Source organism: Fistularia commersonii, chromosome 11, assembly GCF_037954325.1.
Source record: "Fistularia commersonii isolate RoL2024-O1a breed Wild chromosome 11, RoL_Fcom_v1.0, whole genome shotgun sequence".
NCBI lineage: Eukaryota > Metazoa > Chordata > Actinopteri > Syngnathiformes > Fistulariidae > Fistularia > Fistularia commersonii.
Window position 1 is genome coordinate 154731 of NC_141294.1, and position 14730 is coordinate 169460.

The 14730-nt window shown below is 50.0% G+C and overlaps 1 protein-coding gene across 2 annotated transcripts in view; it reads left to right on the forward strand.

The window, feature by feature from the left end:
* col14a1a (collagen, type XIV, alpha 1a) overlaps nucleotides 1-14730 on the forward strand; it is a 137584-nt gene that overhangs the window by 82435 nt on the left and 40419 nt on the right. For both annotated transcript variants that reach the window (XM_086155966.1, XM_086155965.1), the window contains exons 28-33: nucleotides 4446-4589; nucleotides 4766-4930; nucleotides 5069-5107; nucleotides 5265-5403; nucleotides 8461-8603; nucleotides 9121-9230. In XM_086155966.1, the coding sequence (XP_086012092.1) occupies nucleotides 4446-4589; nucleotides 4766-4930; nucleotides 5069-5107; nucleotides 5265-5403; nucleotides 8461-8603; nucleotides 9121-9230 (740 nt within the window). The remainder of the gene's footprint in view (nucleotides 1-4445; nucleotides 4590-4765; nucleotides 4931-5068; nucleotides 5108-5264; nucleotides 5404-8460; nucleotides 8604-9120; nucleotides 9231-14730) is intronic.

Consider the following 14730-nt stretch of genomic DNA (forward strand, 5'->3'; position numbering starts at 1 on the left):
ACTGTGCGACAGCTTGTGTTCTGGAAAACGCTCATCAGTTCGGGTTCCACTATACAAGAAGCGATAAGAGGCGTGGTTGGCGCCGGGGGTTCGAGCGGCCGTCCTTGGAACCGAACACTCCTGGTTCCGTTCCTGCACTCCTCCTGCCCGGTCCGAGCGCTGTGGAGCAAAACACCGAAGCCCTACCTGCTCCCTAACTTTCCTCCGTAGCTGCCTTCTGCTCGTGCTGCATCCACCATGGCTTCAATGCACTGGTCACATTTCGCCGATGCGGTGCTCTGTGTACAGCTGAATGTGACGGTGAAGGTGTTTCCTCTGAACACACAGCAGTGCGGCAGAGCAGATCGGAAGATGCGTGTTCACTTCCGAGAGCGTATGTTATAGTGTGTGATGGCACCTGGCGGGGAAGATCTCCCGTCCCGTTCCTTCGGCCGTCGAAAGACTCCCACGACCCGTGAAGCTGCTCGTGAGATGGTCCCGTGTGGGAAGCGTGTGGGAAGCAGGGTTTATGGGGGAACCTGCTTGCTTTGGTTTTTAACTTAAACTTTCCTCTGGAGCGTGTTTTCAGAGCCGTAATGGAGGGTAAATGTAAGTAAATCAGAAATGATGTTTACACAGCCCCTCGTTACCGCACACGCCTGTCACTTTACGGCCGGGAGATTGCGGGACTCTTCATGTCGCTCTCCCCCTTCCGCCGCCGTGTGAATGCCGTATTCTCGTCTGAAGCGAGGAGATAATTGCACGGCGTTCAATTAGTCTCCAACACATAAAATCCAGACGAGTGCCCAAGGCAGCATCCGGGAGCGGCGCCGCTCTGCATGCAAATGGCAGTCGCACGATGGCGGGGCTGTAACGAGCGGGACCTCGACCGTCGCCGTGCGTCGGCGCCGGCTCACTTGTCAAGCGGGCGCTCGGGACCCAGGGAGGCGGGAAGAGACTCAACGATTGACGCCCCCAAAGCCTGTCCTGGGATCCATACAGCATCTCTGGTCTCACCACTGTCTTGTACACCTTTCCTTTCCTTCTGGCCGATAGTCTTCTATCACATAGTACCCCTGACACTTTTCTCCACCCATTTGTCTCTTCACCTCTTTTCCACACTCTCCGTTGCTCTGGACTGTTGACCCCAAGTACCTGAAATCCTCCAGCTTCTTAATCTCCACTCCCTGTAGCCTCACCGCTCCACCCAAGTTCCTCTCATTCACACACATATATTCTGTCTTGCTGCGACTAACTTTCATTCCTCTTCTTTCCAGAGCATACCTCCACCTCTCTAGATGTTCCTCTACCTGTTTTCTGCTCTCACTACAGATCACAATGTCATCCGCAAACATCATGGTCCATGGGGATTCCTGTCTAACCTCATCTGTCAGCCTGTCCATCACCATTGCCAACAAGAAGGGGCTCAGAGCTGATCCCTGATGGAGTCCCACCTCCACCTTGAACTTCTCTATTACCCCTACAGCACACCGTACCAGTGTCTCACAGCTAGCGTACATGTCCTGCACCAGTCTTAACATACTTCTCTTCCACTCCAGACTTCCTCATACAATACCAGAGCTCCTCTCTTGGCCCCCTGTCATATGCTTTTTCTAGGTCTACAAAAACACAATGCATTTCCCTCTGACCTTCTCTATACTTTTCTATTAGCATTCTTAAGCAAATACTGCATCTGTAGTACTCCTCCTAGGCATGAAGCCATACTGCTGTTCACAAATGCTGCCCTCTGCTCCCAGTCTAGTTTTCACTACTCTTTCCCATAAATTCATTGTATGGCTCATCAACTTTATCCCTCTATAGTTGCCACTATTCTTCACATCCCCTTTATTCTTAAAAATAGGCACCATCACACTTTGTCTCCATTCTTCAGGCATCTTCTCACTCTCTAAGATCCTGTTGAATAATTGAGTCAGAATCTCTACCACTGTCACTGACACTTCCACACCTCCACAGGTATATCATCAGGACCAACTGCCTTTCCACTCTTCATCCTCTTCTGCGTCCCTATCCTGGATACCAAATCTGCCCATCACTTCTTCATCCCCTCCATTGCCTTCACCAACATGTCCATTGAAGTCTGTACCAATGACCACACTCTCATTTCTGGAGATATTCTGCATTACTTCATCTAACTCATTCCAGAACTTCTCCTTCTCCTCAAACTCACATCCCACCTGTGGTTCATAGCCACTAACAACATTGAACATCACACCTTCAATTTCCAGTTTTAGACTCATAAGTCTATCTGACATTCTTTTCACCTCTAGAACGTTCCTAACAAACTCCCCCTTCAAGATAACTCCTACTCCATTTCTCTTCTTGTCAGTACCATAATAGTACGACTTAAAGCTGCTCCTAAGCTTCTAGCCCTACTACCTTTCCACCTGGTCTCCTGGACACACAGTATATCCACCTTCCTTCTCTGCATCATGTCCACCAACTCTCTACCTTTTCCTGTCATAGTCCTGATATTCAGAGTCCCTCCTCTCAGTTCCAGGCTCTTTCCTTTCCTCTTCTCTCTCTGCTTCCAAACACGCCTTCCTCCTCTCCTCCTTTCACCTACAGTAGCCCAGTTTCCATTGGTTCCCTGGAGGTCATTTGTACCAAAGGTGGTTGTTGTTAACCCGGGCCTCGACCGATTCAGTGTGATCTGGTTATTATGATGGATTCCCATGTTTGGTTTTGGCAAAAGTTTTATGACTTTCTTGACGCAACCTCCTGCATTCATTTGGGCTTGGGACGGCTCAGGGACACACCGGCCCGAGACGCCCCGAGGCTGCATTATCTATATAACATGTGAATGAGAGGGTGAATGATTTAATGTCTATATTACACATGAATGAGAGGGTGAATGATTTAATGTCTATATTACACATGGATGAGAGGGTGAATGATTTAATGTCTATATTACACATGAATGAGAGGGTGAATGATTTAAAACTATCTGAATGAGTGGTACATCTCTATATGATGTGTGAAGTAAAGGGTGAATGGTTGAATGTTTCTATGTGACGTTATTGAGAGGGTGAGTGGTTATATGTCTCTAAATGGAGTGTGAATGAGAGGGTGAATGGCAGAAAGTCTCTATGTGGCCCTGATTGGCCGGTATGTTTAATGAATGAATGAATGAATGAATGAAAGCAAAGCTCCAACTCAACGCCGGTTTCTTATGGTCTCTGGTCATCCACCCAGCAGATCAGCGAAGATGTAGATCTCATGTCAACTACACCTTTTAACATTTTTCTAATAGAAGGAAAGAGGAAAGTAAAGTTTTTTTGTTTTTTTTTCCCTAGACTCGCTTTAATCCTTAATAATAATGACGACCATGTTAAACGAGTAGTTATGAGAGCCTTTAAATCTGACACGGTGGCTCTTCTCCAGGACGGGCAGCCGAAGCCGCTGCCGTCACCGCAGCGTGGCAGCGTGGCAGCGTGGGTGGGTCTCCAAATCTTTCAAATCTGTCTAGACCGGTTTTATTGACCGATTAAATCCATGAGGGGTTGATATCAACCGGTGCTCCATCAAAAAAAGGCCCGGCCTCTCAGAAGCACCGCAGCATTTCTCCCTCAGTTCGTCCTGCCTGGTTGAAATCTGTAGGACGCCGTCCGTCTCCTGCCACGTTCTAAAAGTTTAATGCGTTCTGGTCCTCAGTCCGCTTCCACGGCCGTCCGGGTCCCCGAGCTTTTATGTCATAATTATAGGCTCAATTATGTATTTTATTAATGCCAGCGGAAGAATTAAGAATACATGCTTTTTAATTAGTGTGTTCATTAAAATTCAAGCAAAGGTTCCGACCCTTCACCTCAATGGAGGAGGAGAAAAAAATGTTTTTTCTTTTGAAACACCTGTCCGTGTTTCAGCGGACGTGCACGTCTTCCCTCGCCTGCTCAAGTTTGCAGTTTCCACTCATTATTTTCTGTTTTTCATGACTTTTCTTCATCTGTTGATTTTCCCGTTGAATGCCGCGTGGAGGCGGCACAGCGGGACGGCGCCTCACAGCCAGAAGGTACCTGGTTGAGTTCTGAGCGGAGGCCTTTCTGAGCGGCGTCTCCATGTCCTCCTTCTGGTTTGCATCTGCAAAGTGAATGTGTGCACGTCCCTGTCTTATCCTGACCTCCCCGAGTGCAGGATGAGCAGCGTGGATAATGAAACGATACCGTATGGTTAGCATCGATAGCAGCAAATTTTGAGGCCGTTAAAATCAGATGCGCTTCGCCGGTGTCGATCGAGTGTCGCCTATTTGAGCCGCCTCAAAGTAACGTACTGTAAGCTGTGGGGTTGTGATAAATGCTTGTCCACGAATGGTAAATGCTTTTTATCGATCGTGTTGGAATTAAGCTTTTCTGGCGGCGGTAAAATGCCGCGGCCTCCCCGCCCCGGAGACCCGAGCTCCCGGGCCAAGGTGGCTCTTATTTAGGTATGTTCCTTTATTCGTCATTGGGCAGGTCGAGCTATTAAACACGTGAAGGAGTCCATTTTCGCCCGGGACGCCGGGGCCAGGAGGGGCGTGCCGAAGGTCCTGGTGGTCCTCACCGACGGACGCTCGCAAGATGACGTCAACAAAGTGTCCAAGGAAATGCAGATGGACGGTTGGTATCTCCGCTTCCGCCCGGTGAAGGTCAGACAAAATTCTCACGATCAGAGGTCACGTTTTCACAAATCAGCAGCTCCGGTTTTGTCAGAGGTCATGGAGATGGTGATGATTCGGACGCGTCATCCCTCCCGTTCCCTCACTGCCCGACGTGCTGAAACACCTTCTCCCCAGGCTACATCATCTTCGCCATCGGCTTTGCGGACGCGGATTACGGCGAGCTGGTCAACATCGCCAGCAAGCCAAGTGATAGACACGTCTTCTTCGTGGACGACTTGGACGCCGTGAAGAAAATAGAGGAGCAGCTCATTACCTTCGTCTGCGAGGCTGCCACCGCCAGTGAGTGGCACCGTCTTCTGTTTCGAAAGGCCGGCTGGAAGCGCAAACAACTGGGTTCATGATTTGTTCTCAAGAGAGATTTATGTGAAGGCTTAAGATTTGACTGCGCGTGAACTTAATGACTCTTCTGTCTTTCAGCCTGTCCTTCGGTCTTAATGAGCGGCGACACAATGGCAGGTAGGAGCCGCGATCGACCGGATGACGTCTGATCATCGGTCACACGTGTCATCGGGCGGGAAGGCGACGGCGTCCGAACCGCCCCGGCGTTCCTGAAGACACGGGAGGGGAATCACAGGTTGACTGGCTACGGTAACGAGGAGGTCCGTCCCTACAGGGTTCCGTATGATGGAGAAGTTCGGCCTGGTGGAGAAGGAGTACGGCGCCGTTCCCGGAGTGTCTCTGGAGCCCGGCTCCTTCAACAGCTACCCGTGTTACCGGCTGCACCGCGACGCCATGGTGTCGCAGCCCACCAAGTGAGTGAGGCCCCGTTTCGGTTTGTTCGGGTGGCACGCACGACGCACCTTTGCAGCAATTTCAGCAAGTAGGTCACGCCGGCCTTTTTACGATTATTCTACTTCTTTTCCCTACTGGTTGTTTGTTAACAGCCAACCCTAAAAAAAACAAAAGAAAACGCCTTTGCACACCTGTACTCCGTACCGACGTTTGGTGTCCGGCGAGCACACGATGTCATTATTCCCAGCTGTCAGACTTTGGGGCGCCTTCAAGTGAATTGTGAGATAATTGGCTAAAGACAATGGCGTTGTGTTCGTCGCTCCCTCTGCTGCCGTTCTGCAAATATTCAGAGTTGACCTGTCTTCCCGCTGGCTGAGTCTCTACCAATCATCGCGGCCCTTTCTCATTTCTAATGCTTTCGGCCGAGTCCGAGCTCTTATCGAAGAGTCTTAAACCGCAGCGGTTTACCGTCCGGATCCAGGCTGGATATGGGTTCCAGCCCTCGAACACCGTCCAAGGTTGCTGCTTTTTCTTGCGCGTCTATCGCGTCGTTCATGGATTTTTGGCCCCCGCGTTCAAACATGCACCTGCCTCTTGCGGCCGGGGTTTCCTGGAGTTTTATAATGCCAGTTAAACGCTCACTACGTCTGACCCTATTTGCAAAGAGTCTCTACTCCTATAAAACCACAAGGGTGAAATCCAGCTCTTCCAAGGGCAGGAAACTGATTCCGATATGTTCCGGGTTTGTCGGACGCACAGCGCTCTTCCCTGTACGGATGAATGAGAAATGAGAATCCGCAGGGGCTTTTTGTCCTGAGCGAAATACCCACATTTGCAAAAACATTTCTTCTGTTTTTCTGTGCATCGACTTGGAAAAAAACTAAATTGAGGGCTAGAATTCTAAGTCATGCGCTTGTTCTTTTAATCTTATCATTTAAAGCTGTAAAGAAACAAGTGATTAGAACATGAATACAAATTAACCAGGAGCTTGTGACTGATGCAAGTCGACGATATAAACGGGGGGGGGGGCACACGCGTTTCTAACCCGAAACGCAGGAATTTGCAAATTTGATAAAGCAAATGAAAAGAAATAAGATTAAAAATTAAACCCGTGAAAGCGCACAAAGCATGTCCAAAAATTGTCGGAACTGACAATAACGAAGGAAAACCAATGAGAAGATGAGAATGGGTTTCGTTCGCTGGCACGAGGTGTTCGGCTCCCGGTGACGGCCACGCCTCCGACCGGCCCGAGGGTCACTCGACTCTGGATACACACCGGAAACAGCGAATAAGATATGGACCGACACGGACGCGTATATAGAGGACATATATTTACAGCGTCTGAGATGGTAGCAAAGCTTGCGCTCAAATGAAGATGTGATTTGTATTGCAGTGATGATCGGCCACAGGTGTTGCTGCGAGTGTGTGTGAGGTGTTGTGGGGATTCATGTGTGGAGCGGGGGGGCGGCCGGCGGCAAGAAGAAGCCGCTGCCCGTGTCCGGCGGATCCCATGTAGATCCGATCCGGGGGGGGGGCCTGGACAGAGGGCACTTCCAGGGCGGGGGGGGGGAGGTCCTGGACGGAGGGCACTTCCAGGGCGCCGCCGGCCGGCCGTTCCTAATGGATGATCACGCGGGCGCGGGTGGAACCTCTGAGGCCGGAGCAGAAAGTACGGGTTCTGGTCGGGCAACGGTGAGAAAGACTAATCGCCAAAATCCCAGAGCAGCGCCTCCTCTGTTGACTCCGCATTGTAAGATTAATGGGCAAGTCAACTTCGCGCCTCTTTATCTTTATGGTTTTTGAAAAAGATTCATGCCGGGGTCCCTCCGTCTGCAGCGCCGCCCCGACCTTCAGCGTTTCAGGAGGAATTCCAGCCCCTTTCTGTTTATCGGGCGGTGTTCGCCCCAGCCCGGCGAGCCCGGCCAGCCCGGCGAGCCCGGCCAGCCCGGCGAGCCCGGCCAGCCCGGCGAGCCCGCCAGCGGTCGCGAACGCAAACGTCTGCGGACTTTGAAACGTCGGCCAACGGCGCGGCTGACAGCAAACCGCACGTTGAAAGGTTTGCCTTTCCTTACCTGCGAGTCGTCTTGGAAATGCTTGGGTTCACGGCTCCTCAGAAACAACCGCCTCCGATGCTGTTTGCTCGCCAGCAGAAGTCGGCCTCCGGTATTTAATAATGGCCCCCAAATATCTTGAAGATCTCATCATTTGATTCTCTCGCTGCCTTTTTTTTCCACGACTGAAATAATAAAAAAGGACTTTACCCGTTCACTTCAGGACTCCTTTTCAAACTTTTAACAGAATTGTAGCTTTTCAACAGATTGGTGTGAAAGGCGCATTTGTCGGTAATCCCTGCGTTTGAATAACTTTCTTTTTGCTGGAGGTGATTGTAATCTCGGAGCAGAAAAGCTGCCGAAGACGTCTCCTCGTGCTCGAGGCCGTTCAGCCGACACCTGGCAGGATCTGCCGCGCTCACACATAACATAAATATGCGTATTTATCAGGATTTACCGACGGCTGAAACTTGAGTTTACAGATCACGAGTGTGCTTTCGGTGTTTGCAATGGAAGAATGTGGCCGCCGGACACAAACAGTTGTTAAAGCATGTTTGGAAACAAAGGAGGAACAGAAATTCTGCTGACGCTTGCAGGAGCAGACTGGAAAATCTACCCACGGCCTGACGGTAGCATCCAGCAGCTGCCTCACATATATTTTCCACCGTTGACGCTTTTATTTATCTGCGCTTTGAATCGTCCGCCGGCTCTGACTGCGGCGGTTCATGTTAACGAAAGGTGATGCGTCGTCGAGGGCTCGGAGCCGCACTTTAGCTCCGAGCCCTCACTTTGAGCCTCGGGGCGGCTCGGAGCCAAAGCGTGGCTCCGAGCCCTCACTTCGAGCTGCTCGGAGCCACGCCCAGAAGCAAAGCTCCGCTGATCAAAAAGGAGCCGTCGAGGAAAGACGGCGTAAGACCGTCTCCGAGAGCGTTTCCCAGCTGCCGAAAAGACGCCCCCCCCCCCCCCGGGGGCACGGCGGAGCTCCAGATCGACGTGCGTTTACCCGGCCTTTCACGTGTGCACCAGGTACCTTCACCCCGAGGGCTTACCCTCAGACTTCACCATCTCCATGATGTTCCGCCTCCTCCCCGAGACGCCACAGGAGCCCTTTGCATTGTGGGAAATCCTTGATAAGGACAACGAGCCACTGGTGGGACTCATCCTAGACAGTAAGTTCACAAGGGTCTCTTTGGAGACGGTATTCGATTTATTTGTTGATCAAATAGGAAATGTACTCCATCGGGCGCGGCGGCGCAGCGGTTAGCGCTTGGGCCCGACAGCACGAAGGGGACCTTTCTGTAGGAGTTTGCATGTTCTCCCCACGTCTGCGAGGGTTTCCTCCTACAGCCCAAACACATGCGGCAGGTTCATTGGAAGATATTGTTAAAAATGGCCAGATGGAGTGAGTGAACGACTGTTCTTTTGTAACGTCCGTGGTTTCCTGTCTCGGACTCAGCCTTTTATTAAAATGCCTAACATGGCGTCTGCGGAGGAAATAACGTGGAGGATGTAATAAGTGTATCACGACCGGCTCTTGGATTTCATTTCATCTTTAACAATGAGATGTGATATCGTTCCCGTCCTCGTCGATTCTTTTTCAAACTTTACTTCGACAGAAACTAATGTCGGTCTATTCACGTCCGTCCTTCCTCTCGTGTCTTCTCGCCGACCCCTGACCTCCCACAGATTCCGGGAAGAGCCTGACGTTCTTCAACTATGACTACAAAGGAGACTTTCAGACGGTCACCTTCGAGGGGACGGAAATCAAAAGAATCTTCCACGGGAGTTTCCACAAGGTCAGTGTCCTGCCTGACGGGGCAAAGAAAAACACAGATTCCGCAATTTTCAGAAGACGTTTTTCAGCATCCGCATCCGTTGTAGCTTAGCTGTGAAAACCACGTTACCGAAACGCATTATAAATGAGCCAATGGGGTGCGACCACAGTTATTATTAGGAGAAGGTTCATTGTAATTCCTAAACAGCACTCTAGACATGACCTTGAATAATATTCCCTATTTTTAGATCACTGTTCCGTATTTGCAGACAATCCTGTGATTGTGTGTCAGGTCAACCCTATGGGTGATGGAATTCTTACAGATTCCCAGAGCGGAGTTAAGCATCGGTAGAAATGGCAAATATGATGAGCCGTGGCTGGAATTGAAATGTTTACACTGAGACGTGTGTGTTTTGTTGTCAACCTAATTAACATTTATACGTTATGCCACAATAATGCAGCACCTGATTTACACCGGCGATATTATTCATATTCACGGAAGGATTATTCGGTCGCCACTGAATTGTCCCCGCGATGCGCGGATGGATGTGCGGCGAATCCGAACCTGTCGTTTCACATCGACTCCGATGTTTCGGGATCGATATTCAGATCTGCTGTGTTGACGCTCTTGAAGATACGGATCCTGTTGAGTGGGTTTCTTGTGGTTGTTTGGCCAGTGTGTGTGTGTGTGTGTGTGTGTGTGTGTGTGTGTGTGCTTGTGTGTGCCTGTGTGTGTGTGTGTGTGTGTGTGTGTGCGCGTGTGCGCGTGTGCGTGTGTGCCTGTGTGTGCCTGTGTGTGTGTGTCTGTCCTCCAGCTGAAGTGGTTCACCGAGGGAGCAAACCTGCTGATTTCATCATTCCCTCAGTCGTGGTTTATCGCTGTCAGATAAAACGGCGGACATTAATATTTTATATACTTAATAAGCTCGTAAAATGCATATTGATTAATTTAATTAACACACTTAATGAATTGCCGTTCACTTTATTCGCAGCTAAAAAAACATGAGGGAATTAGGTGTAAGATGGCGGCTGGGTGGGAAGGTTGGATTCCCAGCTCCTCCGGTCTGCAGGCTCTGCTGCAGCCTCATCTGTTCATCCGTTCATCCATTCATCCGTTCATCCACACACTCTTAGCTGGTATCTGCTGCAAGTTTCCTTTATTTTGCTCAAGTCATTTCTGATATTCTTACTGTATTACTTGAGGATCTCTGCTGCGCTGTCCACTTTGAAATTTCCCCGCTGTGGCACGATTCAATTCACATTTTATTCAATTTTATTTTGAATTCCCCCCGGTGGCCTGGTTAGCGTCCTTGTGTGTGTGACTGGCCGAATGCAGTTGTGTGTAAAGCTGGTGAAAGCTCAATAGTAACGCTTTCTTCCATTCCTTTCGTTGAATGAAGTGTGTCACTTCCCTCAATTGTCGGGGTTTAATGCAAATATGTGAATGGAAAATGTGTTTATATCAAATCTCAAAGTTGTCGGACTGAATCAAAACAGCAACACAACTTCACTTATTTCCCACTAAAGAGATTTTGCCCTCTTGAGAGGACCAAGTGTTTTGTGCGGGGGGGTCTTTGGTTGGATAGATAGATGCAAACGCCGGCACCAAAGCAGTAATGCCACGGGTCCGGCCTCCGTGATTGACTAATTCACACTGCGAGACGCCTCGGCTTGAACAACAACCACATTAACCGAGTCAAAATAACAACAACTTGCACAATACTGATAAAGTCTTGTGTCGTGAAGCAGTCATTAGTGTGTGCGCTTCAGCATCAGTAGTTCAGTGTTCCGAAGACAAATAAACAGGAAAGTCCCGCGTCGCGGGACGGAAATGGATTTAATTCTTATTTGCAGGCCATTTTCATCATTACCCTGGCCGTTTCCGTCCCCGCCGCCTGAACGGTGTCATTTCCGTGCACAGCGGGACGACCTCTCTCAGAGAAAGGCCTTCGGAAAGGCTGGACTCGCGGCGCAGACGCTCAGCGCCGAGCGGCTCGCAACCGGACGGGAGACTCCGGCAAACTGAGATTTCCACCTGGAGTAAGTCGGACTGAAGAATACAAGGTGAATAATGGGGTTGAGACCGGGGCGGCAGGTGACTTACCAGGCCTTTTTGTTTCTTAACGCAAGAGAATCGAGCACAAAGCTGTTTCCATCCTTCCCTCCTGCATCTCCTACCGTTTCTGCGTCCGTCATCGTCCAGGCTTTTCATCACGCCGTTTTTTCACCCGCCTTTTGCAGAGCGTGGCAACGTTCGGAGAGGAAGCGAGCGGAGAGCGAGCGGGAAGTGTGTGTCTTTTGAAGGGATGACAAGTGAATGAAAGGAGTGGCGGTGTGTGTGTGTGTCTGTGTGTGTGTGTGTGTGTGTGTGTGTGTGTGAAGGAATTAACAATGAAGACCCCACATGTGGAGGCAGGTTTACCTGGCAGGACGGTCAGTGTTGGCTGGGTGACTGGCGGTGAAGGGAAACATTGAGGTTCCAAGAAGCCTGCTGGACAGGATGAGAGATGAGCTCAATCCACAGAATAATCTGCATCTTGCTCACAGCCGTAGACACTCCGCCAGTCCATGAACAGCAAGTTTATACCTCCTCAAATGCTTAAATGCCTGCCATTAAAGATGTCAGCCGGCAGTTAAAGCTGTCTCCGTACGCCGTAAAAAATATAGCGGCGAGTTTTTTTTTTTTTTTTTATAGTTTTTCTATTTTTTACGCCGCCTCGGAAGCTCTGCGGTTTACAATAACTGTATTTCACAGGGTGAGATCTCGGGCCGGCCGATCGTAATCCGCCCGCCTGCGAGCGCGCAGAAGCACATCCGGAGGAGGCGCGCAAAATCATGCGCGGCAACCCATCGGAGCGCGTCGCTTCTTTTCGGTTTCCATCGAAGCTGTTTTGTAAAACAACGCTCATCCTGGCATCAGTGGACGCAGGCGGAGGCAACGTCTCGACCGGCGGGAACAGATTGACCGCGGGGTCGTCGGAGGTTTCGTCGGGGTTTGAGCTCAAATTGGCTTAATGGGTTTGAAATGGAAGGTTGAGATTGACGGCGACCGCAGGGTCTGGTTTTAACAGGGGCTGGAAGGCCTCGCACGCCGGACGGGGAACGCAAACCCGAGCCGGACGTCCCTCCGTAAGGCTGCCGAAGTGAAATCTCAAATCACAGGAGGGTTAGGGTTATGGTTAGGGTTATGGTTAGGGTTATGGTTAAGGTTATGGTTGGGGTTAGGGTTGGGGTTAGGGTTATGGTTAGGGTTATGGTTGGGGTTAGGGTTATGGTTAGGGTTATGGTATTTGTGTCGGCGATTGTGAAAGAGGCAGGAAGCCAGAGGATGCCGTCAGAGGCCGGACCTGTGACGCAACCTCGATATCAGATCAGTGTATTTTCCCGGGGCTGGAACATCTGGGAAAACATCGCCAGACCGTTACTGATATGGACATATGGCTTACACGTTCTACAGATGGTCGCTTTGATTTATTGGAAGCTTTAGATATCTTGATGTATTCCTTTGTTTTCTTTGGCCTTTTTCAAAATGAATCTTCCTTTTTGATTTTTTTTTTAAATTAGTAAAAATACATTTGCATGTGGGTTTTTTTTGTTCCCAGATTTTTGAAATCTACCGGGCGACTTTCCAAAAGGAAAACTTGATAAGCAAATAGAACTTACAGTAAAGATGTCTATCAAAACCAACGGTCCAGCGCGGCGGTTAGGCAATATTAAATTACGATTATTCATTTTAGAATAGTTTCCAGCGACGTGGACCAACAGCGTTTACGCATCACTTGACTTCGATTGCTCGTGAAACCCTCGCCGCCGCTGCCGGCCGGTCGTCCAACACACCAGGGCTCCGGCTGTGGAAGCTGGAGACGCGTTATTGGACTCCTGAGATTGTCCGGACGTGTGATTGAAAGGGTGAATGTTTGCACGGCCCTCGCGCACGCTGGCCCGACACCTTCAGACCTTGAACGGGTTTGGAAAAGACCTGTAGAGCTATCATCTCACACCGGCTCGCGGCTCAGGACGAGCTCTTCGAGTTTCAAGTCTTTCCTTCTCATTGTTATTGCCGCTGGGACGTCACAGTCGCATCCTTGCCATATTCAGGGATGATTGTTTGAAAGTGGCTGCGTCCGGAGGAAGGCGAGGCGAACGCAGACGCCCTGCGCTGCAGGTGGACACGTGCAACGAGACCGAGTGCACGCTTGAGCTGAGCGCCTGAAGCTGTGCACGCCGCACGCCGCGAGAAAGTGCAGGCATCGCAAGTCCCGAAAGCGCGGTCGGCGTCGGACTCGCGAGATGTGAAATAATTCCAAGTTTTCCATTTCAATCAGTGAATCGGCGAGACGTCTTCATTTCTGTGATCGAATCCACTTCAAAGTGCTGAGATGAATTCAACATGCACCTTTCCTCCGTTGCAGCTCCTGCCACTGGCCCTCCTGTCGGGAGGTTGCGGGTTAAACCTCCACCCGACAGCCGGTTGCTCCCGATGAGCTGCTGAGCACCTTGCATTAGTGAGTGAGTGAATAGAAGAATGTGATGTAAGGAGCATTTTGACCCACCAAGTGACCGTATACGTGGAGACCTTTCATTCCTCTGATGCAGGCTGAAATTCTGAGTAATACGGGAATAAACTGCAGGAGATAATTGCCTTTGTTACAAACGTATGTTTCATTTTCATTTGTGGGACTGCTTTTATTTTCTTTCATTCCCAACGGAGGTGATGAAATGGAGACGGTATGGCGTCTGAGCTTTAACGCTCCCTGCAACGAGGCGCAGGTGACGCAGGGCTCTCGGTCCTGCAGAGAAAAAACAACAGAACAACAAAAAGTTATTTGTCTGACAAATGGAAAGTGTTTTTTCTCCTTTCGGCTTTTCCCGTCAGGTGTCGCCACAGTGAATATACTTTCTCCATCTCCCCCTATTCTCTGGATCCTCCTCTCTCACACCAACTACCTTCATATCTTCTCTCACTACGTCCATAAATCTTCTCTTTGGTCTTCCTCCAGACCTCTTGCCTGGCAGCTCCAATTCCAGCATCCGTCTACCAATATATTCTCCATCCCTCCTCTGTCCATGACCCAACCATCTCAGTCTGGCTTCTCTGACCTTCTCTCCAAAACATCTAACATGTGCTGTTCCTCTGATAGACTCATTCCTGATCCTCTCCATCCTGGTCACTCCCAAAGAGAACCTCAACATCTTCATCTCTGCAACCTCTAGTTCTGCCTGCTGTCTTTTGGTCATTGTAACAGTTTCTTGTCCAAACATCATCTCTGGTCTCACCACTGTCTTGTACACCTTTCCTTTTATTATGGCTGATGTTCTTCTATCTCCTAGTTCCCCTGACACTTTTCTCCACCCATTCGTCTCTTCACCTCTTTTCCACACTCTCCTACGCTCTGGACTGTTGACCCTAAGTACCTGAAATCCTCCAACTTCCTGATCTCCACTCCCTGTAGCCTCACCGTTCCAACCGAGTTCCTCTCACTCTGTCCCTCTGCATTCCTATCCTGGATACCAAATCTGCC